Here is a 24567-nt window from a genome sequence, read left to right as displayed (position 1 = left end):
ATGTTTCATTTAGATTTCATGTAGATTCAAGTTAATTTGCTTCACAGCATGCATGTTGCATAATGTATGTCATTTAGAATTTCATGAATTACTATTTTTTATTTGTCATATAGATGGCATTACCGGCATTGCATATAGTTTATATAGCATAAATACGAAAAATTAGTTAGATTGCATCATTTAATCATGTCATATAATAATTTAATGGCTAGTTCACTAGGGCACACGCAGAGCCCTAGGATTTAAATTTGCTGTTTTTGCTAAATACAAAACATAAGAGATAGCATCTTGTATGGCTTGCATTATAGAAATGACTCATGGTTAGTTTTCATGGCGTTCATATGTGCTAATTGACTTAGGTTCTGTGTTTGACACATCACGCAAATAGAAATCATCATTTTTGTAATAAAAAACTATATCATCTTGCCCGTAAGGACTTAAGATTGCACTATCATTTATCATGTAGTGACTTAGGTCATACATGTTAATTTAATTCTCGTGTGATTAGGACTTGATGCATGTTCATAAAATATGTAGACTTTTGGAGCCAACTAGTTTTTTTTTTTTGTTAATTGACGAAGAGAAAGAACAAAAATCTATTTAGGGAGCCTCATATACGATTGCACTAATTTGGAGAAACAATTATTGTGAACTTCAAATTTTGCAAGATATTTAGTGGGTCACTCATCATCTAGGACTAAATTTCATTGACACCTCGTGCAGACCTTTTGAGTTAATTCGCAGCATGTAACTCAGAACTCATTATGAATGCAATTTAACTAGTCATTTGTGTATCTTCTTAAATTATAGGGGTGAACGATTCCGGGTTCCTTACGGGTTCCACTTGGAACTTGGAACCTACCCGTCGGAACATGTTCCTTATTTTTTGGAACCCGGAACCTACCCATCATACCTTGGAACCCGGAACCTACCCCGTCACAAGTTCTAGGGTCGGTTCTAGGGTACCCGATAACCTATCAATTTCTTTTATTTTTTCATTTTTAATTAAGCAAAATAAGAGTGAACGCTATAACATCTAAGAGAAAGTAAAAGTGAGTGATTTTAGACTCTGTACATGTTATATTTAAAACCCGAAACCAATCCATTGGAACACGAAATCTAAAAATTTGTTTGGCTCCAAATCATACATTCATCATCGGATGCCATAGAACATTGTATGATCGTGCAAAAACATATACCAAGAAAAATATAAAAATTTATTTTAGAATCTAGGGTCCAGGTTCCAAGTTCCAGGTTCTATATAGTGGAACCCGGAACCTACCCGTTGGAACAGGTTTCTCAATTTTTGGAACCTAGAACCTACCCTGCATACATTGGAACCTTGAACCAGACCGGATTCTACAGGTTCCGGTTCTGGGTTCTCGGTTCTACCCCGGAACCATGCTCACCCCTATTAAATTATGAATGTTTGTCAAATAAGGAAAATATACACAAGATTCGAGGGAAAATTCCAAATAAGGGTCTCGGGTTGGGTCATTTTTTGAAAAAAAAAATGATTTAAAGTAGATATTGTCTCAAATAAGGGCCTCAAGTAGTCCGTCAATCTCAAATATGGCCTAAATGATGTGGGCATTTTCATGGAAGGCATTTTTTTTTTCCTTTTCTCTCTCTTCTTCTATTCTTTCCCTTTCATCTTCCTTTCACACATTGGCTGATGATGTTACGGCACTTAAGTCCACGCCGTACAAAGATTATGACACTTATTATTCCGGTATTAGTTACTAGTGATATAATCCTATGGCACTAGTGAAGTGATCACTAGAGAGTAGACTTTGAATGGCCGAATCATCTTACAAATTTTGTTGTCTGTATAAGCCGTGCGGAGCAAAAAAAGCCTCAAGTACTCGATCAAATTAAGGAAAGATTATTTTCTTAACTTGAGTCTTTTTTTAGTGGAGGTTACTAGATACATAGACATCAAGGCTTTTCATTTTTGATAAGTTGTTCATACGAGCGTTTTGTCAGCTTTCGGGTACCTCGATTAGTGGGCGATCTTATGGGTGCACTCTCCTTGCATCGGTCTAGTGCATTTTGGCTTTTACTCCTTCGATACTCCTAACAAGTTTTAAACCCCGATTCCACATGAGGAGGAGCAAACTCACCCAACACGATATCGTTCAATGAGAGAGAGAGAGAGAGAAAGGGCAAAGGTTCCGCTAAGGCAAGGCCCGCCGAGAAATTTGATTCCCCACCTTTTCAAGGGATGGGGGGAGGGGGGTGTGTGAACGAGGAATCAGGATTTCACAATCTGCATACAGCATACGACATACATAATAGCATGTAAAATAAAAATAAGATAGAATCAGAAAAAAAAAAAAGCGGGAAAGGAAAAAACCAAGTAGGAACACCCACACAAAGCATATTCCCCTTATTCGTGGGCCTCTTATCTTTATCCTCGAAACTAAAATTAACTCTGCTCTTTTTCTACACCACCCCGGCTCGACCCTCTCCTTTCCTCTTCGTCATCGTCATCTCTATAGCGCTGGGGGTCGATCCTTCCCCCCGCACGGCGCCGACCGGCTCCTCGTCGTCCCACAGGGAGTACGCCTCCTCCCCATGGACCGCCTCGTCGCCGACCTCCATCTCCTCCTCCGACATCCTCAGCGGCACGAGGTACTGCACCGCGAGGCAGATCAGGCTGGTCACCGTCACGTTGAGGATGACGATGAAGAGGATCCCGAGCAGCTGGACCCCGATTTGCGTGAACCCGGCTTGGACCCTCCCCGTCTTGAACCCGTAGAAGAGTCCTATGTACTTCTCGTTGTCGGTGGTGTAGAAGAGGTGGTTCAACTTCGGCTCGGCGAAGAGCCCCGTGAGGATCCCGCCGAGGCTACCGGCGACGGCGTGGGTGTGAAAGACGGCCATCGTGTCGTCGACCTTCTGGAGCAGCTCGAATTTCTTGTGGACCACCATCATGGTGAACCACGGGATTGAGCCAGAGCAGGCCCCCATTATTATAGCTGCCCAACCTTGGACCAAACCTGAATTAAAAGGCAAAGTAAAGTGTATTATTAGTTCAGACCGAAAAAACAAAAAAAAAGTGTATTATTAATTAGAAGCTGCTAGCTTGACAGTTTAATAGTACTTTCGGTTATTTCTGATGACACGATCTCTCAATCAATAAGTACTTTATGCAAAACATACGGTGATTATTTGTGGATCTACGGTTAAAATTGTACAAGCCCCGATAGTACTGTAAACAAAGCATTTCCTTTATTGGCTAGGGATTAGATTATACCTAGCTCGACATGCATGAAAAATCACACCGCATGTCTTCTAAATTGCGCAACTAGATTTAGATTCGTCGCCTACACAACCGTTGTTTTCGGATCCGCCCTTTTTCCTAAACTTTTCGAGTTTCGTCACGACGCACACTTAAAAAGAATGAATTTGGTCAGTGAAATTTACCGGCAGCCGGGGTGATGCAGACCAGGCCGGTGATCATTCCTTGGACGGCACCAATCACAGAGGGCTTGCCAAAGAAGACGAGATCGAGCACGAGCCAAGTGAGCAAGCTCGTGGCCGTGCAAATGTGGGTGTTGATAACGGCGAGCGAGGCGTCGACGTTGACCTCGTAAGGGTCGCCTCCGTTGAACCCGGTCCATCCCATCCACAGGAGCCCCGCCCCGGCCAACATGAGCAGGATGTTGTTCGGAGGAAATCTCTCTCTATCTTTGCTCAGCCGCGGCCCAACCTGCGTGCAAAGAAGAATCGATCAAATATACCGCGACTCTTCAGACCTTCTAATAGGATTTAGAAAGATCAATTTTAAGATCAATTGCATCAGCAACAGCGATGTTATCTTAACCTATTGAAACGTCTTCCTTTTTCTGCAAGAGAAGTGTCGTAAGAGTCCTAAACTTGTTACATTCGTACCAATTCAGTCTTAAACCTTTTAATTGTATCAATTTAGTCCTAAACATTTTGCATTTGTGTCAATTGAGTCCATCCCTTCAATTTTGGCGGAAATCGATGACATGAACGCCGATCGTCCTACGTGGCACGGCCATCGCTGAAGTGAATAATTTTTTATTTTTATTTTTTAGGACTGAATTGACATCGATGCAGTAAATTCCTGACATTTTTGACATTTTTTTTCCTTCGAATGAGGCCTGCGACTTTGCAAAGCATTCCACTTACCCAATATGCCGCAGTAAAACCAGCCACTCCAGAAGACAGATGAATGACGTAGCCACCGGAATAGTCCATTAGCCCCTTCTTAGCGAGGAATCCGGTAGGGTACCAGATGCTGTACGCCCCGAACGTGTAGGAAAACGTCAGCCAAAGCGGCACGAAGATCATCCAGGCCTTGAAATTCATCCTCCCCAGCAAGGCCCCCGCGATGAGGATCAGCGTGATCGCCGCGAAGACGAACTGGAAGTACACCATCGTCGCGTTCGGCAGCTTCCCCGCGAACGCCTGCTGCAGCAGGAACTTCTGCTCGAGGGAGACGTCGATCCTGCCCCAGAACGGGAGCAGCTTCTCGCCGAAAGACATCTGGTAGCCCCACAGGACCCAGCAGACGAGGACGCAGGCGAAGGCGTAGAAGGCCATGAACGCCGAGTTCACTGCCCACTTCTTCTTCACCCCGCCCCCGTACAGCATCATGAGCCCCGGCACGCTCTGCAGCCCGACCAGGGTGGCCGCCGTCAGCTGCCACGCGTTGTCGGCTTTGTTCATCCATCCGGGGCTCGCAGGGTCGGGGGCGAGGCCCGGAGGGAGGACAAACGGCACGGGACCTGAGCCCATCTTTTCCCTCCCCACGCTAGGACAAGAACCGTGATCGGACAATGTGTAATCAAAGTCCTCAAAACTTAAATAAGATGGCAAATGAGAGTTTGATTCTCACGATTAGTTGTCTACTCCAACAAGTCTTCTTCTCTAAGCCTTGTCCTTGGCCACTTCGCTGCTAATGAGTTCCAACTTTGGGTGGACTTTCCTAGGCGATGTACCGATGCTTCCTAGGAAATGGAAACTTGCTCGCGTTGTTGGGAGAACGATTTGGATGTATGTACGCTGCGACGAAGCGTAAAGACAATGTCGGGCGATTCTCATTCCAATGGAGGAAGGAAAGAAACGACCACGTGATGATGCACACATGGGACTCCAAAAAGTTGCGGTGAAGGCGAGAGGTGGGACGTGACATCCCCATTGAACTCAGCTCCCGTTCCTTTCGATCATTGCGCTTCAATTTTAGTGATCGAAGAAACTCCGATTCGTTTCGATCGAGTTCAGTTAGATTTCTGGATAAAACCTATGATTTCGTATGCCCATGATAGACGGACGTCGAAACCCGGGGAGGTGTCCTTGAGGCGTCGCATTTGCTCTGTGCTTCAAGAAAGATATATGCAAACTAAACGAAAAACGCCGAGAGAGAGAGAGAGAGAGAGAGAGATCAATGACTCTCAATGACCACAGGAGAGGGTCGCGTAGGCCATGTTGGCTCATGGCAAGGTCATGCGACTCTCACCCTGGTTTGGTGGCACCATGCCGCTGTAAACCTCAAAAAGAGTTGCTAGTCTTGTTGCTAACGGGTGAAGGTTACATCACCCGCATCAAGCCGTTGTTGTCAGTAGGGAAAAGTATGGTTCTAGAGTAGAATCGAAAATCAAAGAGCCGGACTGATGGGAGTCGGTTCGGCTCCACATTCTAAAGCATACGGGATAGGCTTCATAAATGAATTTGGAGATTGCTTCTGGAACACTGTTCAAAGTCTGAGCTTGTCATACGTCAACGTCCGAGCTTGAGTCGTATAATCAAATCCTATATAGTCCAGTTCATTCTTCAACATTTGATTGTATTTAGGACAATCTGTAAAAGAGTATTTCTGCACATCAATCAGATTTGGCAAAATATGGATCATTTTGTCAACTTTAAAATAATTACGAGGTTTTCTCAACTCCTAGAACCGATCCAAAAATCTGTGACAAGACAGGATATGTAGAATAGGTTGTAAAATATGCATGGTAGGTTTCATGTTCTAAAAGTTAGAGAACTGATTCCAACCGATAAATTCTAGATTCTAAATGTAACTTGAACTGACCTTGGAATTGCTTACCCGAGTTGCCGGGGACGGCCCTCTCCAAAGTAGAAATTGGGTAGCTCGACACCGATGAACATTGACAATGGTGCGGGACCATCTCCTAAAACGGTTTCGGACCACATAACGCTCGCCTTTGGACCATCTCCTAAAACGGTTTCGGACCACTCTCTTATCATTTCATATTTTATATTTCTGAAAGTTCAAGTCCAACGTCTCTCCAATTCGAACCCATACTAGCTAAGGGGTGAACGATTCCAAAGTCGGTTCAAATTCCACCTAAAACTTATTTATTGGAATCGATTCTCCAATTTTGAAACTCTAAACCTATCTTGTATATCATATCACGGGTTTCAGGAGTCTGCCCGTGTTCCACCTATATTCATAATTGAACAATTGTAGTGCTTCATCACATTTGATAATCACCATTTCTGTGACAATTCACTGAGTATAATTAATTTTTAGACACAAAAAAATATGAAACATTGACAATGTAAAATATTACAAGTCATGAATATCTCCGAAAATAGAAGCCGAGACTAGTGATTCTAGATTTCACACTCATTATCGGATGACATGGAATATCATATGATCATGCGAGGACATAGAACAAGAAAAACACAAAAAAGTTATTTCGGGTTCCAAGACACTTGGAACCTGCTCGTCGGCACTGTTCCCTAATTTTTGGCACTTTGAACCTACTCTATATACCCTAGAACCCGGAGCCGAACCGATTCACATCGGTTTGGTTCTCGATTCTACCACAAACCATGCTCACCGTTAATGTTAGCTCCATGAGTTCGCATGCAAGAATTTTTTGCAATATGAACAGACTATCCAAGGATTTCCCGAGAGTTCAATTGAAATTGTTGATAGTATACGAAATTGAAGTTAAAATGAAAGCCTTTTTTTTTTCGGTAAAAAAAATGATAGTTCGGTCATTGCGTTTGGGAAGGTAGACTAAAATTCAGTGACCACACACAATACGGCATATTAACCAATCTTTACCACATATATGGCGACCAAGGTTAAGTAAAAAGATTATATGCTTTTGTAAAAGTAGATGCTTTAGAATTTTTTTTTTAACAAACCAAATGAAAGGATTTAGAGATAAATTTAGGTAAGAATTAATTCTAGAGTTTTTTTTGAACTCGTTCAATCTAATTGTTGTATAATTGTTTTCGCCAATCAATTATTGACATTACAATTTTTCATAAGGTTAATACCATGAAAAATCCCAAACTGGTACACTTGTGATAAATTTACCCGAAACTATTTTTTTTATCATAAAAAACTCTAAACTGGTACATCTGTAATAAATTTACCCCAAATTATTTTTTGACCACCAAAAACTTCAAATTGGTATAGTTGTGATAAATTTATCCCAAACCTGTACATCCGTGATAAATTTACTCTCTGTTAGTTTCCATTAAATTTTACCATCAAATTGCTAAGTTAGATGACACGTTGCAATTGATGGGTGTATGTGTATCCATTTGGGTTTGTACCTTTTGTTTGTCACATGAGTATCAATTTGAAATTTTTCGGGTATTAAATCAATTTAATGGAAACTAATGGAAGGTAAATTTGTCATGGGTGTATCAATTTAGGGTCAATTTGTTACGGGTATACCAGTTTAGGGTAAATTTGTCACATGTATACCAGGTTATGATTTTTTATGTTCAAAAAATAGTTTGGGGTAAATTTGTAATAGATGTACTAGTTGAAGTTTTACGCGGTCAAAAAAATAGTTTGGAGTAAATTTGTCACAAGTGTACTAATTTGTGATTTTTTGCGGATCAAAAAAATAATTTTGGATAAAATTAACATAGATGTACCGGTTTGGGGTTTTTTGTGATATTAATAACCATTTTTCATATTACGCAGACCTCTCACAAATGGTATGAACGAAAATAATAACCAATAAGGATTTAAATGGGTCATAACAAGTTTAGCATACTAGCATAATGTGTCTACAAAATAAAGATAACGAAATAAGTGAGTAATAAATTGGTCCATTATGAACCTAATTTAAGAGACATCTACCCTTTCACTTTTATCGTGGACTTAACCCGTTTAAGAGATCCAACAATTAACAAGATTTGTGTAATTTTTTATTTTTAAAATTTTCCGCACTTCTTTACAATTTTTTTAATTTTTTTAATTTTTTTTTACAAAGTCCAACGGTGGCCATGAAATCCTCATTTTAAAAATAAAAAAGTAAAAGCTGTCCACTAATTTTGTATTGGATGGAACATGGAAGTGTTTTAACAATATAATTTTTTTAAAAATTTATATGAGACAAATTTTCTTAGATTGCAACAAATATGAAAATGTATTAGCAATATGTGTTAAGTTGGGTACGAATCAAAACATTGCATTACGAATACATGAGTAATAAACAGGTTAAGAGGTCAATTTGAGTCGAATCATTTATGACTCAACCCACTTATTTGATAGGTCTACGGAAATGCTACCACAGCAAAATAATAATAATAATAATTTGGAGGTTCAAAATCTATGTATTTTCCTTTTCATTCCCCATTTCTTGTTATTTCTTTTTGCCTTAGAAGTTCTGCATATAGCTCGATAGGGTTTAAGAAGGGCACTGGCACTGTACCCACCAGCGCCAGCATTCAGCTCTTCATTCTCGCTCCCGGCGGTTCCTCCTCCGTCCTGCTCAGGGCCTCTGATCCTCGCAACTGAGGCATTCGAATTCTTTCCCGATACCCTTTGCCGAGATCAGATGTGTACGAAGAGGGCGACGGTCCTGGCAATCAATTCTCTCGCCTCTCTTCCCAAGGTACGCTCTTCGCTAACCTCCTCAGATTCCATCTGGACGCTGAACCCGTCGAGGCTCATCAGTTCCGCCGCCGAAAGCTACGATTTTGGCGCGGCCAATGGTTTCAACAACGAGTATATGCCCGAGTCTGAACAGAACCCAAATGGGGTTCGCGAGAAAGGCCGGAATTTTGCTGATGCTGCTCTGGGGAGCTTAAACCCTAATGGGATTCCCGGGAGAGTGGATGGCTCGATTGTGCAAAGTAGGAGCTTTAACGAGCACAATAGGCCGTATTATGGTGAATCTCAGGCGAATTGGAATAGGGGAATGTATGGGAGTTATGGGGGTGAATATGGGAACAAGCGGGTGGTGGAGAATACGAACACGGGCAGTTATGGCAATGGCTCGGGCGGTTGGGGGCAGAAACCGATCGAATCTCAGCAGAATCGGAGTCTGAATGCAGGTTATTACCAGGGTCAGTATGTAGGACAGTCTCCACAAAATGTGAATGTGGACAACTCTTCAGGTACTGTGCAGGGGTTTGAGCGGAATCCGAATATGTTTTATGGTCAGCGAGGAAATGCATCTACTGTCGGAGCTTCTTCTTATGGAGAGGGATACACGCAAGTGAGGCCAAACCCGAGTGGATCCTATTCCCAAAACCCTTTGAACACACAAATGATGGGGCAACATCAGGAAAATTTTGGCTTTAATATGGGGATAGGTGGCAGCTTTCAAAACGGTCAACAAACGGTGTCCCCCCAAAATCCAGGTGTCAGACAGTACCCTCAAAACTTTTCTATGGGACAGCATCGGGTGAACTCAGATGATAGTAATGATTCGATGGTCACTCCTCAGATGCCTGGTGATTCCAGGCCTGGACAAGCATTGGATGGAGCTTCTGAAGGTCCATCTTACATTGGTTCCCTCGAAGAGTTTGATGGTTTCTGCAGAGAGGGAAAAGTGAAGGAAGCTGTGGAAATTTTGAAGTTGTTGGTTAGTAAGTGTGTTGTCATTGATTTTCCTCGTTATGTACAGCTGATGCACCAGTGTGGTGAAAATAAAGCTCTAGAAGAAGCAAGAACAGTTCACGAACATGTCATGAGATCAATGGCCCCTCTCAATGTCTTCACCTATAACCGGATCTTGGAGATGTATGGTCGATGCGGTTCCATGAACGATGCATTTGCCGTGTTCGACAAAATGTCTGAGCGTAATTTGTCAACGTGGGACATCATGATCACATGGCTTGCAAAGAATGGCCTTGGAGAGGATGCCATTGACCTGTTCACTCAATTCAAAGGAGCAGGGCTTAAACCTGATGGACAAATGTTCATTGCTGTTTTCTCTGCTTGTGCTGCAGTGGGCGATATTCATGAGGGAATGTTGCATCTTGAATCAATGAGCAAGGAATATGGCATTGTCCCATCTATGGAGCACTATGTAAGTGTGGTAGACATGTTGGGAAGAACGGGGCATCTGGATGAGGCAATGGAATTTGTAGAGAAAATGCCGTTGGAGCCTAGTGTGGGAATCTGGGAGACCTTAATGAATCTTTGTAGAATTCATGGGCACACAGAACTTGGTGATCGCTGCGCTGAGCTTGTTGAGCAGTTAGATCCCTCACGCTTGAATGAACAGTCAAGGTCAGGTCAAGTACCAGTGACAGCTTCTGACATTGCTAAGGAGGAAGAGAAGAAAAAAATGGCAAAGAAAAATCTCTTAGAGGCGAGGAGCACGGTCCATGAATATCGAGCAGGTGATATGTCTCATCCCGAGACAGACAGAATATACACTCAGCTAAGGGGACTAAGGGGACTTATGAAAGAGGCTGGTTATGTTCCGGAGACTCGATTTGTCTTGCACGATGTTGACCAAGAAAGCAAGGAGGATGCCCTTCTAGCTCACAGCGAGAGACTTGCAATATCTTATGGTCTACTCAGCAGTCCAGCCAGATCATCTATCCGGGTCATTAAGAATTTACGTGTTTGTGGGGATTGCCACAACGCGCTGAAGATTATGTCGAAGTTAGTGGGCAGAGAGTTCATCATGCGAGATGCCAAGAGGTTTCACCATATTAAAGATGGGGTATGCTCTTGCCGGGATTACTGGTAAAGTGATGAAAGTCTAGAAACGTTATTAGCTAGTGTCCTTTTTAGTGGAGCCGTGATGAGTTATCTCAACCGATTCTTTTTTGACAACATATACAACTATTGTTAGTTCAGAAAGTTGAGATCTTCCTTTTGTTTGGCTGGACCTTAGAAAGTTCAGTTCCTCTGGGCATTTTTGTCACTTGTTCATTGATCTCATAACTCACTGCTGTGTCAATTGACCTAGAGATGTGAAATGAAGATAATATGTTTATCTTAGAATTGGGATCAACTTGGATGAAACGCATTTAAGAGGTTATGCTGCTTTGAGTCTCTTTTGGTCTGATATGCTTAAAAGTTGCTAGCGATGCTGCCCATCGCAAAGATAAAAAATTTGAGTACCTCTCGATTCAATTCTGTCCCAATTCACTTTTGGCAAGATAGCGCTCTCAGCTTCCATAACCAGGTCCTGCACCCTATATTTTGCGGAGTGTTGTGTTACTACATGGAGGTTATGTGCGAATCTCGCAGCCAGTCTTCTTGGGGAGGAGAGGAGCTGGAGTCCATGATGATACTGAAATGCGAGAAGTGATTATGTACATGTTTGTCTCCAATCTACCAGATACTGGCTATTGGCTCATATCTGGTTTGATAGACAAAACCGAGCACTCATGAGAGGCCATTACTTGTGCTCATCTGGAAGCTGTTGAGAAAGGTGCAGCCAGAAAATCCCAGTAGCATCCTTTTTTGATTTGAGGATGTGGTCTTGACTCATGACTTGTAGTTTAAGATTCTGCGATTCGCCGGCTTGTTCATTATGGTTCCGAGATTGTAATGCGTTTGTTGTAAATTAACTAAAGGTAGGCCTGAAATACCCGGCACAATTTGATTATAACAGGTTGTGTATATTGGATCTGCTTTGATTTGGGCAGCAGAAGCTTCATTGAACTGTATGGGTATGGGCAGTTGCAATAGCCTTCAAGACCTTCTACTTCGACCGATGGAAGTTGCAGACGATGGAGTACTTGCTCGCCTGTTTCTTTTAGGCGCAAATCTACGGGGGAATTGAATGTCCTAGCAATCTCCGAAACGGGATCTGATGCATTGTTCTATGTGATTTCTGTTCTTCCCACCGGAAGTGCTGGGAGGGAAGAGAGTTTTGGAACTTATGTATGGATGGATAGATGATCCCTCAGCAATGTAGTTGAATTTTAGGAAGCCATTGGCATTGTGTGTCTCTGCTTATAACGATGCGACGGAGCGCATCATCTGTTGCTGGTCCAGCTAGTCAAGCCATAAACTTTCAAGTTTCTGATTATTTTTTTACGGGGAATGTCAATAGTGATGAATTATTCACGCTTCATTGGTTATTTTTCTTTTAAATAGGGAATCCCATGTAGGGATAACTGCAGGAAACAATGGCAAACATGGTACAAAGCTCAGATTTAGATACCTCTCATAAGAAATAACCTAATAATTGGAAACACTGCACTGAAGAGACTGATAGAAACACATCTTTTCATCTTAAAAACACAAACAAATGTACCCTATAAAGCACTTAAAACGAATACAGCTTGAAAGAAAAATAAAATTTCAATGCCATCGGTAGACACGTCAAATGTGTGGGTCAGGTTATAAACAGTCAGAACCAAATGGATTAATTTAACTAGTTGATGACACATTTTATTGTAATGCAAATACAGCTACTCATATCAATATATATCCGATCCAATCCATATTCCTAAAATATTTCATATTTAATTTGATATAGGAAAACACACATCCCAATTGAGGTAAGAGTGCGAAGTGAGTAGGTGCAAAATCAAGTGAGAGAAAGAAAGAACGAAAGAGAGTCATATTGGTAGGTTGAGTCTAAGTAAATTGTAAACACATTTATGATCCATTTACTACATATTTATGAACCATATAACAAATTTAAATCCATATGTTGAATATTAATTCACATAACAATTCAGTCCATCATATAAGGGTTAAAAAATGGGCTAACGGCCCATTTTGACAGGTCTAACCACCGGTTGCTCACTCTATTGACATGATCGGAGGTGATAGTGTTGTCCTCCTTTGCCTCAACTAGAGCATGTTCCGCCCGCGTCAAAATTACCAATAACCAGAATCTAGCCGATGACTGTCATCTTGAGATTTTTTGCCGGACAACCTTAGCCAGTAAGTAGTCCCCAATGATTCTCCCCCAGTCATACTGAAAGTCGCTTTGGATGATACAGTTGACGCCGGTGGAGTAAGAGCATATCTAGGGCCACCATGGAAAGAATAGCACGACGGAAAAAGATTTCGCCTTTCACCGGGGCAAAACGTCGAGGCCCTCATGGCCGACTTTCTTAACGTAGCACGAGTCATCCTTCATGAGATATTCTCCGCTAGGCGCTAGCATCCGTCATGGACATCGAAGAGCTAGAAAAATGCCGTCGCGCATTTTCTGTCAGCTTATCGATGCAGAAATCAGGTTGAGGAAAGTCAAAACTTAGTTTGGTCGGTGGATGGTCCGCTCGTGGATGGATCCTCCCCGGCATCATTGAACGCCCTTGAGAACGTCTCCGAATGGTTCGGCAACCCTCCCCAATCAGCCCAAGTTAGTGGTTGATGTGACATCCCGAATTCCGACCCACTTTCGAAGCTATGAATGAATGAAATATCTCATTGATGTATTTCAATCTAATCTCACTCGGAGTTGATCCCTCTCGAGCAGACTAACCAAATGGGAATGGCTAACGAGGAAAATCAAGTACGTTGACCTAAGAACTTGATCCTGGATTGACTCTTTGGCCATGAAAATTGTCGAGGAAATATTCTAGACCAATATAGGCCGATCCTAGAATAATCAAGGAACAATTTGGATAATACCCTACGCTTGGATCACGGGTGATTCCGTTTGACCTCGTATGGGTTCCGAACGTCCCTAAATTATTTTCTAACGATCGTGTCCATCGGGACTAGTAATTGACCATCGCAATTGAATGACAACCAAAGTCGCCATGGCTCGAGAAATTCTTAAACGTGATTTTAATCACGGGTCGATACGCGTAACTCCTAAAAGCTGCCCGTTAGTCCGAGATACGCTGAAAATTCTATTGATCGAGATTGATCGCGAATCAAGCTTCATAATTTGACGTCGGACCTTCAAGGGTTTTAATGAATAAAAATTTTAGACATTTTCTCATGCTGGGTGCAATTCCTTCGCGGTTCGCCCCAAAGAGGTTCGGGAAAAGTAGATTTGAACTGGATATGGGAAAGGACCCATTTGCCCTCGAAAAATACCCCATTTTTCACTTGGACCGAAGGGTATTTTGGTCATTTTCCCTTTTGGCCGAGATTGACTAGTCTTGTGGGGAGGAAATTATTTTTTTTCCCTCTTAACTTTGTGGACCTAATTAATTATTCTTAACTTATATTGTTTATTATTTGGTCTTCTTCCTCCTCATTATTTTCAAGAACCCACTCTCTCTCTAGCTCACTTTTCTCTCCCTCTCCCTCACTTGGCCGAATTCTCTCTCTCTCTCTCCCTCCATTGCCGAAAATTCTTCGAGCTCTCACCGGAGTCACTTGGACCGCTTGAAATTGCTAGATTGTTGACGAGTCGCCGGCCTTGTAAGGACCGCCAGAATCGCTGCTTGGTTCGAGCTTTTCGCAACCGTTCAACGGAGGTTTTTACGAGTTTTTGAGGTAGGATTATTTCTAAACCTAAATTAAGTGGTTAGGTTGCTAAGAGACTATAAATTTGTGAAATTTGGATGAAGAAATTGGTGGATTTGAGGTTGAAATGGTGCTGGCCGAAATTTGCAGAAATGGAGGAGAGAGAAGCTTGTTCTTGAAATGAATAGTAAATGCAAGAGGATAGTTGTTTGGTCAAAGTTTGACCATGGTTACTTTACTAAACTCTAGTTACTTTATGTCCAACTATGGTTACTTTATGCTATTATTTAATCGTGGTTAGGTTAGTATTTGACTCTAGTTAATTTTGAACCATTGTTAGTTTATATATTAACTAGAGTTACTTTTATGTGACAATGTTGTTATGCCATGGTGCTAATTAAATGTGGCATGATTACTATAGTTTAGTACTATAGTCGTAAATTAATTATACGTTAGAAAATTATTATTGTACGGCCATGATAAATTCCCACGTTAGTATAATTTTAATTGCACGTTATTCATATATTGCTACGTTATCATAATATGGTCGCATGGCGTTGATTGGATACTATGGTAATATTAAATGATCGGGTAGTCTGGATTAATCTTTGGATTAGTGTGAATTAATCGGGTGATCCCGAATTATTAATTCTCTAACGTGAGTGAATCACGTGGTCCCGAACTATTCTGAGAAAATGTGAGGGTCGTATTTAATCAAGTCGTTTGAGGCCAAAGTGAGCCGCATTCGTCCGATTATCCGAGACCGAGAAAATGTGAGGGTCATATTCAATCAAGTCGTCTGAGGCCAAAGTGAGCCGTATTCGTCCGATTGTTTGAGACCGAGAAAATGTGAGGGTCGTATTCAATCAAGTCGTCTGAAACCAAAGTGAGCCGTATTCGTCTGATTGTCCGAGACCGAGAAAGTATGAAAGTCATGTTCAATTAAGTCGTCCGAGACCAAAGTGAGTCGTGTTCAACTAATTGTCCGAGACTTAATCCGGTCGTGTTCCTATCTGTCCGAGATCGAGATTTATGGGTCGTATTTCTTTGTGTCTGAGACCCTAGTATATATATAGAGCCATGTTCCATAAAGATCCGAGGCTCAATGTTATGAACTTATTTGATGGCGGTGTAGTAACGTGGAATATTCCGGAGTAACGTGGAATATCTTGGAGTAACGTGGAATATTTTGGAGTAACATGAAATATTCTAGAGTAATGTGGAATATTTCTGGAGCAACGTGGAATATTCCGGAGTAGCGTGGAATATTCTCGGAGTAACGTGGATATTTTCGGAGTAATGTGGATATTTGTATTATGGCCTGATGCGTTAAACACGGGCCCCGGAGCATGTAGAATATGTTATTGTAAGACCGAGGCGTGGAACGCCGAAACGTGAGTAATGTAGAATATTGGAGAAGGTGTGAGAATTTTCGGAAAAAGAATGAAATTTTTCTGGATTTTAATTGTGAATTTTTAGGTAAGAAAGAGGGATTGTCGGAAATTTTTCAATGAAAATGTGTCCGGAGGCATTAGCGACCTGATCTAGGGTTAGAGATTTTCCCTACGAGATTTTATCTCACCCCGTCGTGGGTTCGTTGCTTTTCGGACCCTCCGCCGAAATGATCCGACCCGGAGATCGAGATGCCGGGAGAAGTTGTGGAGCCTTCGGATGCTGAGTAGCCACTTGAGATAGCGAGGGCGAGGATTAGGATAGTTGTCCTCTTAGTTAGTGTTGTAGGGTGTTGTATTTTGGGTTGTGCGGTAAGCTTCGACCACGTAATCCTTTTGTTTTAGTGGTCATAGGCTTGCACAGTGGCCTCCGAAGCCGTAGGTTTGGAAAATTGTATAGAACATGTGGATATGTATATAAGTTTGTTTTTACCGTCCCAAGTCATCGTGATGTTAATTGTTTCTGTACGGGGATTCGTTTTTGCTTCCACATGAATTTGTTGGCCTTTAGATCCTGGAAGACTATACATAAGCGTGGCCAGGTGGGATGTCGACGAGCTCGCGGGGTTCGGGTCGTGATAGTTGAATACTACTAGCAAACCCAAGCATGACGAAAGGAAGAAGAGGTCGACACATCCATTTGATCGGAGGCCCTTCTTCAACGTCAAACAAGTGAAGTTTCCACCTAGTTTTCAGAGAAGATGTCCAGCAGCATTAAAGCGCCATGTCGGCGGGTGACGTGGCGCGCATCTATCTAGTCAGATCCGCTCACGAATCGACCCGCGAGTCACGTGACCAACGTTTTAGGGAAAATTTCAAAAAAAGGCCCAAAGTGGTATCGTTTTTTCAAATAAGGGCCTGAAGTGCTCAAATTATTTCAAAAAAAGGCCTACTTGAAAGGCATTTTTGTCTTTTAATCTTTCTGCCTTTTTCTTTTCTGTTTTTTATTTTTTTTCCCTCCCCTCCTGTTCATCATCTCCCCTAGCACGTCCTCTATGTCATTGAAAGACCTGCATTGCTCGTTGCATACTGCCACCGCCACCGACTCCCCAAGCTCAACTCCTTTGACCTCCCGCTCGGCACCCATCTTCCCCCTCGGCCCGGTGGCCCGCTCCTCTCCGTCGGCCTTCGCTCGTACCAAAGAGTAGAATTTACTCGAGTGGCTTTGATGACACATGATAGCGCCTTTGGCCAAGTAAAGCATCACATGGCTCGTGAGGTTGAAGCTCTCCGTCAAGTGCGCCCCCGAAGGCACGTACGGTAGCATGCCGCCGGTTCGGTGCGAGTGCCGAATCTAGTACACGGCCTCCCCGAACGCCTTGGTGTTCGGCGTCCGCTTGTCGCCAGCGCTGCCGAAGTCCATGATGGAGATCCTGTCCATGCGGTTGCTCGGCGGAACCACGCCGGAGCACATGACGACTTCCTCCTCCTTCGCAGCCATCGAGATGCTAGCCAATGGCATCACGATGGTGACGAGCGGGACGACGACCACGACATTCTCGTGCTCTCGGCGGCTCCTCGGGGTAAAACGTTGCGAAGAGTGGGCGTGACGAGAGGGAAGGTGCCACGGATGATGAGAAAGATTGAGATTCTATCGGTGGTTTAGGGGTTGGGATTGGGGGACTGGAGATGGATTTGGTGGGCGGATCGAGCCGAGGAGGACAGCGGCGAAGAGTCCAGACGAAGCATTTTTATGGAGGTGATGATCTAAGGAGAGTAATGAGAGGAAGATGTGAGCAATTCTGGAGGAGAGTAAAGCCGATGAAGAAGAAGACAATGGAGAGAGAGAGAGAGAGAGAGAGAGAGAGAGAGAGAGAGAGAGAGAAATTAATGCATTGATTGCGAGAGACCGAGAGAGCTTTGTAGAGCAGCTCTTCGTCAACGGCGGGAGCCCGGCGGCGGGAGGAGGAAGAGGAGTGGGCTGCTGGGCCGAGGGGGAAGATGGGTGCCGGGCGGGAGGTCAAAGGAGTGGCGAGCTTGGGGAGTCGGTGGCGATGGCGGTGGGCAACGAGCGATGCGATCTTTCGGTAACATTCCCTGAAAAAGTTGCTCGGGGAGATGATGAACGGGAGGGGAGGAAAGGAGACAAAAAAAGAAAAAGAAAAAAGAAAAGGCAAAAAGATTAAAAGACAAAAATACCCTTTGAATAGGCCCTTTTTTGAAATAATTTGAGCACTTTAGGCCCTCATTTGAAACGATGTTTACTCTAGGCCCTTATTTGAGAAAACGAGGCTACTTCGGGCCCTTTTTTGAAATTTTCCCAACGCTTTATAATTGACTAATATCATATGAAAAAAGTTGACTATTGGCCATAAATGCTAACCATCCATGCAGATGGTAGCTTTTTACACACACAAAAAAGTTAGCTTGTGGGCACCAAGATAGGAAAATGATATTACTTGGAAAATATTTTCCAAAAAATGATGGATCATATCGTTTGATTTGTATTATATATGCATCGAGTGAATGGTCGGTGACCGACCGACCGCTCCATTTATGTTATATATGAAAATATACCAACATGAAAGAAAAACTCGACACTTCCATTTTGCTCAGAGATTTACACAAGAATCTTTAGAGCAAGAGTTTGGATTTTTAGTCAAGATAGAACTAGATATGATATAATATGAACCCTAGTAATAAAGTCCAACATAGTGTAAATGAACCTACAAATTATACACACGAAAATGGTAAGAATCCCTCACGATTCTCTTGCCTATTTCATTTCTTATTATTTACCTCTTTTTATGATTCTTTTATTTCTTTTTTCCCCTTTCATAATAATATACATAGAACATGTGATAAATATAAATACTAAATACTTTCACATCACAGGCTATCCACTTTTATCCCACCTTCATCATGAGGTAATTTTATCCGGATTATATCTATCTTATATCCAACTTTATCTCGTGCACCAAATACCAAATAGTGCAAAACTTATTATATCCTAAATTTTATCCAGAACTACCAAAGTTCATTTTTATGTGGTAAGTATTAAAAACATTTTGATTTTTTCCTTATTTTTTTGACTTTGTGATAATATTTTAGAATTTTATAAATTACTTTCTTGAAATTCAAAAAACAATTCTTCATTTTTTCTAATTGGCATTTGTTGTCGTTGTTGTTGTTTTTTTTTATTTTCTGTTTTGGTCGGAGCATTTGTTGTTTTCTTTTGGTTAGTTTCCCTGCAAAATAAATTCAAGGAAAATTCTCTTCGTCTGATATACAGAGCAAGTTCGAAGCAGAGCAGCAGCAAAACAATGGAGGGCAAAGATCAATGGCGAGTCCTCGAATTCTACAGCGGAGTCGGTGGCATGGTACCCCTCTATCCAGAAAACCCTAATTTTTTCTGCACTGAATCGTTGCGCGCGCGCTTTTTCCGTGTATGTATCGATTGGTTTGTTGCTGCTTTAGAGGTATTCGCTGGTCAAGGCGGGCGTGAACGCGCAAGTAGTGGAAGCGTTCGACATCAACGACGTAGCCAACGACGTTTACGAGCACAACTTCGGTCATCGTCCTTACCAGGTCCTTTCTTTCTTTCTTTCTTTCTTTCTTTCTTTCTTTCTTTCCTTCTTTCTTTCTTATTTCCTTGTCGATTGTGGTTCATTGGTTGTTGTGGATTCACCGAAGTAACCCTCTGTGCGGTTTACTAGAGTCTGCTGGTTTGTCTGGCATTTGAAGTTACACGTCTTAGAAGCTAATAGTAACCCTGTGTGGGAATTCGAGGTATGTGTGTTCTGACTAGTGGTGATGGGGGAAATTTGCTTGGTGGTTGCTTGATGACGGATTCATGGGAAATAAATTCTTTCTAGAAATGTGTGTTTTCAGCGATAAGCAGGTGAGTGCAACATATCAGTGTCGATGAGGATCTGAGTTCACTGGTTATGTCAGTTTTTCACTGATAGGCAGCAACTTTTTCCATCAACTCTTTTGAAACTGGCAAGAGTATGAGTTGTTAATTCTCACATTTTATGAAGAAACCCCCTTTTTTGATAATTTGGAAAGACACAATATGCAGACATTGCGCAAACATCATGTTTCCTATTCTTCATGGACGTTGGGGATTTCAATTATTGCTTTTAGAATTTCCTGAATGATGCATGAATTGGAAAAGGTAGTGAAATCAATGCTATTTTTATGGCGTATGTCTGTTAATAGCATATCCATTTTTTTACAAAATAAGAAAAGTTGCTTCAGTACCCCCAATGGGTTTTTGCCCTTTAAGGAATTAGAATTCCATAGCTGTGCTCGACTCATGTGAGATTGTTCCTTGAGATCTTAGAGGATGCGCTTTTTATTGAAATAACTCGAAGGACTACAGGACAGGAAGTCACGGCTTCAAATGATTGTACAAGCTCTTACATATACTTCTGCATGCTTCCTTTTGAACTTACCCATGTTCATGTGTGTTCTATTTGTACTCCATAGGGCAATATTCAAAGTCTCACTGCTGCTGATCTCGACAGATATGAAGCACAAGCATGGCTTCTTTCTCCTCCTTGCCAACCCTATACTCGACAAGGTCAGTTGTTTACTTTTTCAGGTTTTAGCTTTTTTTTTTTGGGTGGAGAATTCTCATCATGTGTTGTCATTAGGTCTGCAAAAGCAATCTGGTGATGCTCGAGCCTTTTCATTTCTCAGGATTCTTGAACTCATACCACACTTGTCCCGGCCTCCTATATTGTTATTTGTGGAAAATGTCGTTGGATTTGAGGTTTGTTTATCTATCATTTTCCTTCATTCATAGCCAACAAGAAGATTTGCTGATTTGTGATTTTTTTTCTTGCAGACTTCTGATACTCATGCAAAAATGATTGAAACATTGAAAAGTAGTGGTTTTGTTACTCAAGAATTTATCTTGAGTCCACTGCAGTTTGGGGTGCCATATTCTAGGCCTCGGTACTTTTGCTTGGTACTCATCCTCTCTCTGCCTCTGCTATCGGTGTTACAAACAACATTAACTATCTTTGAGATAACATTTTCTGAATTAGATTCTCTTTGCCTGACGGCTGATACTCCTGCTGAATTTCAGGATGTTGATTTTTGAGTTCTTGATCAAATTTGCTGAGAAAACTATTGCCTTTTTCTTCTAAAAACATTGATTTATAGTTAATTGAGCTCCGATGAATTTGTTGCAACGACCATTGACTTTACCAGTTCTGTCTTGACAATTGTATTATTGTCATATCACCTCGCCAATAAGTTTTTTGCGATAAGTCTGACAACCTATGTACGTTCATTTCATATGAATGTTTGCTTTAGTATTGTCCACATACATCTCTTATGTTCTATCACTTCAGGCATGTAACTTGTGTCCGCTGACTTGCAGGCAAAAAGGAATCCCTCATCCTTCTGGTGCCCATGCTTCAATGATAAGCTTATATGGTGTCCAAGCCCATTATTTGTGCACGATGGTGAACCAGTTACCTTTGAGTGTTTGAGACCACAAGACAACTGGGATAAGCTGCTGGAATCTTGCGTGCCGGTGGAGCACTTTCTTGAATTCAAGAGTCCTGCTGGCCCTAAAACGGCTGAATATGGCTTTGAGAATGCAAACATTGTTTCTAGAGAATGTAATGATTCTTCCAAGGGTCATGATGAAAGAAATGGATTCAGTAGTACTGGTTTGGACCTGTACCATGTTCCGTTAAGTTTGATAGAGAGGTGGGGCAGTGCTATGGGTATCCTTATTTGCTTTCCTTCTTTTATTGTTTGTCCTGTGAAATGGTGTCTCCCGTCATTTACTCATCAAACATATTCACTATCCGTTGAAAAATTCCTTAACAGGCTATAGACATTGTTTATCCTGATTCGAGGCGGTGTTGCTGTTTCACAAAAAGTTATTATCGATATGTAAAGGGTACCGGGTCTCTTTTGGCGACTGTTCAGGTGAGAATCTAACTTTAAACTTGGAGAGGCATGTTTAACAAATTGCATCACATGCTAGAGCTTTAGGTAATGTCCATCTTTTAATTTGCTTGTTAGCTAGTCTAGCATTTCTAGGTACCCTGATGCTCACAAGGATTGAATAACTCTCGATTTTCCCCCTTAACTAGAGTCTGATATCTGCATTTTCTACGTTATAAATCTGTTTCATGTACTAATCTTTTGCTGCCAGGCTTAATAATCATAACCTTGTGCATATTCAAAAGCAAGTTGAAACTGAGATGTCTATGGTCTATAGTACTCGTTTGTGAAGGATTCGTAGTTTTGCCATTAGAGATGTGGTTTTTATCTGATTATCCTACATAGTTAAAACATCCGGCACGTGGAAATTTCTTTCTGTGACACTTCATAATGGTTAACATGCAGCCAGAAATGAAAGGCAAAGGATTCCCATTAAAGGAGCAGTGCCTTAGATATTTTACCCCTCGAGAGGTATCTATATATTCCCAAGACGTTGTGTTTGGTGAGAATTTTTTTTTTTTTTTTCCAAATGGTGCTAATACTTTTGCTTCTCTTTCCCAAATGTCAATCAGGTTGCAAATTTCCACTCTTTCCCTGAGCATTTTGTTTTTCCAGATCACGTCAATCTTAAGCAAAGGTGTGCGTTGCTTCACCCTCAAGATAGTTTGGTGGTCATGTAAAGGCTAACAATAGCAAGTCATGCTCCTTTGAAGTTTAACACTGCCTTTCTAATTTGAAATCAGCGAGTTCATAAGTTCCACCTATTGCATCATCCTTATGCTACCTTTTTTCGCCCCTTTCTTTTGGGTTTAGTGTAATCGTGGTCCTCTGATTGTTTTAATTTTGTGTCACCGACCTGTTTTTGATCAAATCCTTTTGGGTAATCAAGTTCTTTCGCCATGCTTTTACTAATTGATGTGCTGCTGACATGGCATCTAGTTGAAGCACCCAAGCAAACAGTAGGAAATTGACAATAAAAATGAAAAAAAGGAGGGGGAGAGAGACAGAGAGAGAAAAACAGAGGGGCCAAACTACCAACAAGAGTCAGCAGGGGTGGAGGCCTCTAAGGCTGATGCTCATGCTGTCACCTTTCCTCCTTTATCCCCACTCTCTCTCTTCCCCCCTAATTTTTGCTTTATCAAGATTGTGTATGCGATCAATTAGATTGTCACATCAACATAGCTGGTGTCATTTCTGCTCACTTTTGGTTTAGTTGCTTAAATCATTTAATGATGTTAGTTACATTAGACGATGTAAGGAATTTGTTACCATATAGAAGAACCCAGCCCCAGGTAGTGTTTTAAAAACCATACCTAAGACCATATGGGCGAATGACCAGTGCACAGTTTAACAGGTTAGAGGCTGGTTTTTAATTTTTAACATGTCCCTTTGTGTAGCCAGGATCGTAGAGTTCTCTTTTTATGACAGGAGATCATGTATTTGAGTACTTTGTGCGTCAAATTGAACGATTTTTTTTTCTAAGAGGTAGAACATGTTTGTTAATAATGAGTTGCCTCCCATGATGGAAGATTGGACGCAGCTAAGTGGTTATGTGTTGCTCAGCAAGTAGAAGGTTGTTGGTTCGGGTCTCGATGCTTGCAGACTCCATAAATTGTGACTTAGCTAAAAGTTAAGAAAAGTTGCACCTCTCAACATTTCCGTCCTGCTTCCTCTATCATTTGCAAGGTTTTGATGTATTTTTTCAACTGAATAATCTTTAAAAACACAAGTGAAAATGTATCTCCTAGTTTTGGATGCTGTCTACTGTTGAGGTTCTATCTATTGATCTATATCTCCCCTGAAGTATGACTAGCTCATGAACCATCTTAGATCTGCTTTTGTGGCTCGGGATATTGAAACTCAATGTCTTTTATTTATTTTATTTTTTTTGGCCCTTGAAAGCTAATGTATGCTTCCTGCTTCAGATATGCTCTCCTTGGAAACAGTTTGAGTGTTGCAGTTGTGGCACCCTTGCTTCACTATCTGTTTACTGAACCATCATGACACCTAGAGCATCATTTCAAAGATATTGGGTGTTCAAAACATGACATATTCATTGCAAGTTTTTGGCTTCTGAATTTATGAAAGCAAGCAGCTGAAAAAAGCCATCGGAAGATCTTACTTCCTAGCCATTTTTCATGCCGGCATAGGTTCTGTAATTTGTCATGTCCCATTTAGAGGAAAGAAAACGATGCAACTTCCTCTGTAACCCCCAAAGAGTAGGATAACACAAGTATTCCGGTTTCAATCATTGGGAGCCATTTATCAGTACATGGCATTATTCTTGTCTTGAGGTTGTAAAATGTCATGAGAAAAAGGATTTTTAGATGGAATCTGGGATCTTCTTTGCAGAGTGAAAAGTTCTGATTCATCTGAGCAGTGACGATTAACATTGTTCGAGAAGCTTCCTCTCTCTGAGTTCTGTTAGTGGAACCATTTAATGGTGCTTAGGTAATTCCAGTCACGTGTAAACATAGACTGGATGTGGAAATAATAAGCAGGCCCTCATCATGCGAAGCCAAAAAAGAAATGGTGACTTGCTGTTACCTTGTTTTTAGTATGTAACTTTTTATTCATTTTCGATGAAAGGCATAGGGCAGTAGA

At 41.5% G+C, this 24567-nt stretch overlaps 3 protein-coding genes across 4 annotated transcripts; 2 read left to right on the top strand and 1 right to left on the bottom strand.

Moving 5' to 3' along the window:
- Nucleotides 1-2367: 2367 nt before the first annotated feature.
- Nucleotides 2368-4932, bottom strand: LOC115743466 (ammonium transporter 2 member 5-like). Its single transcript, XM_030678254.2, has 3 exons — nucleotides 4162-4932; nucleotides 3430-3715; nucleotides 2368-3002 (listed from the first exon to the last, which is right to left on the bottom strand). Exons 1-3 carry the CDS (start codon nucleotides 4768-4770, stop codon nucleotides 2446-2448), a joined length of 1452 nt encoding a protein of 483 aa, XP_030534114.2. The 5' UTR covers nucleotides 4771-4932; the 3' UTR covers nucleotides 2368-2445.
- A 3594-nt stretch (nucleotides 4933-8526) lies between these two features.
- On the top strand, nucleotides 8527-11210 carry LOC115743541 (pentatricopeptide repeat-containing protein At4g32450, mitochondrial). Its single transcript, XM_030678369.1, has one exon. It carries the CDS (start codon nucleotides 8808-8810, stop codon nucleotides 10956-10958), a length of 2151 nt encoding a protein of 716 aa, XP_030534229.1. The 5' UTR covers nucleotides 8527-8807; the 3' UTR covers nucleotides 10959-11210.
- Nucleotides 11211-19269: 8059 nt separating this feature from the next.
- On the top strand, nucleotides 19270-24376 carry LOC115743449 (tRNA (cytosine(38)-C(5))-methyltransferase 2). 2 transcript variants are annotated; one of them, XM_030678222.2, is made up of 11 exons: nucleotides 19270-19373; nucleotides 19471-19581; nucleotides 20339-20407; nucleotides 20519-20578; nucleotides 20652-20770; nucleotides 20846-20968; nucleotides 21386-21737; nucleotides 21851-21945; nucleotides 22369-22434; nucleotides 22536-22600; nucleotides 23889-24376. In XM_030678222.2, exons 1-11 carry the CDS (start codon nucleotides 19334-19336, stop codon nucleotides 23965-23967), a joined length of 1179 nt encoding a protein of 392 aa, XP_030534082.1. In that variant the 5' UTR covers nucleotides 19270-19333; the 3' UTR covers nucleotides 23968-24376. The 2 variants fall into 2 exon arrangements, with proteins under 2 accessions (XP_030534082.1, XP_030534083.1); XM_030678223.2 differs by lacking the exon at nucleotides 20339-20407 and having other exon boundaries at nucleotides 20485-20578.
- The last annotated feature ends 191 nt before the right edge of the window (nucleotides 24377-24567 follow it).

The sequence above is a fragment of the Rhodamnia argentea genome, chromosome 4, assembly GCF_020921035.1.
Source record: "Rhodamnia argentea isolate NSW1041297 chromosome 4, ASM2092103v1, whole genome shotgun sequence".
Classification (NCBI taxonomy): Eukaryota; Viridiplantae; Streptophyta; class Magnoliopsida; order Myrtales; family Myrtaceae; genus Rhodamnia; species Rhodamnia argentea.
The sequence above is the reverse complement of the archived record's forward strand: the minus strand, read 5'-3'. Positions and strand labels throughout refer to the sequence as shown.

Coding starts and splice junctions, on each gene's coding strand:
- LOC115743466 (XM_030678254.2), bottom strand. CDS start 4,770: ATGGGCTCAGGTCCCGTGCCGTTTGTCCTCCCTCCGGGCCTCGCCCCC. Junction 3,716..4,161: donor GTTTTACTGCGGCATATTGG/GTAAGTGGAATG, acceptor CTTTGCACGCAG/GTTGGGCCGCGGCTGAGCAA. Junction 3,003..3,429: donor CTGCATCACCCCGGCTGCCG/GTAAATTTCACT, acceptor CTTTTAATTCAG/GTTTGGTCCAAGGTTGGGCA.
- LOC115743541 (XM_030678369.1), top strand. CDS start 8,808: ATGTGTACGAAGAGGGCGACGGTCCTGGCAATCAATTCTCTCGCCTCT.
- LOC115743449 (XM_030678222.2), top strand. CDS start 19,334: ATGGCGAGTCCTCGAATTCTACAGCGGAGTCGGTGGCATG. Junction 19,374..19,470: donor ACAGCGGAGTCGGTGGCATG/GTACCCCTCTAT, acceptor TTGCTGCTTTAG/AGGTATTCGCTGGTCAAGGC. Junction 22,601..23,888: donor CACGTCAATCTTAAGCAAAG/GTGTGCGTTGCT, acceptor TTCCTGCTTCAG/ATATGCTCTCCTTGGAAACA.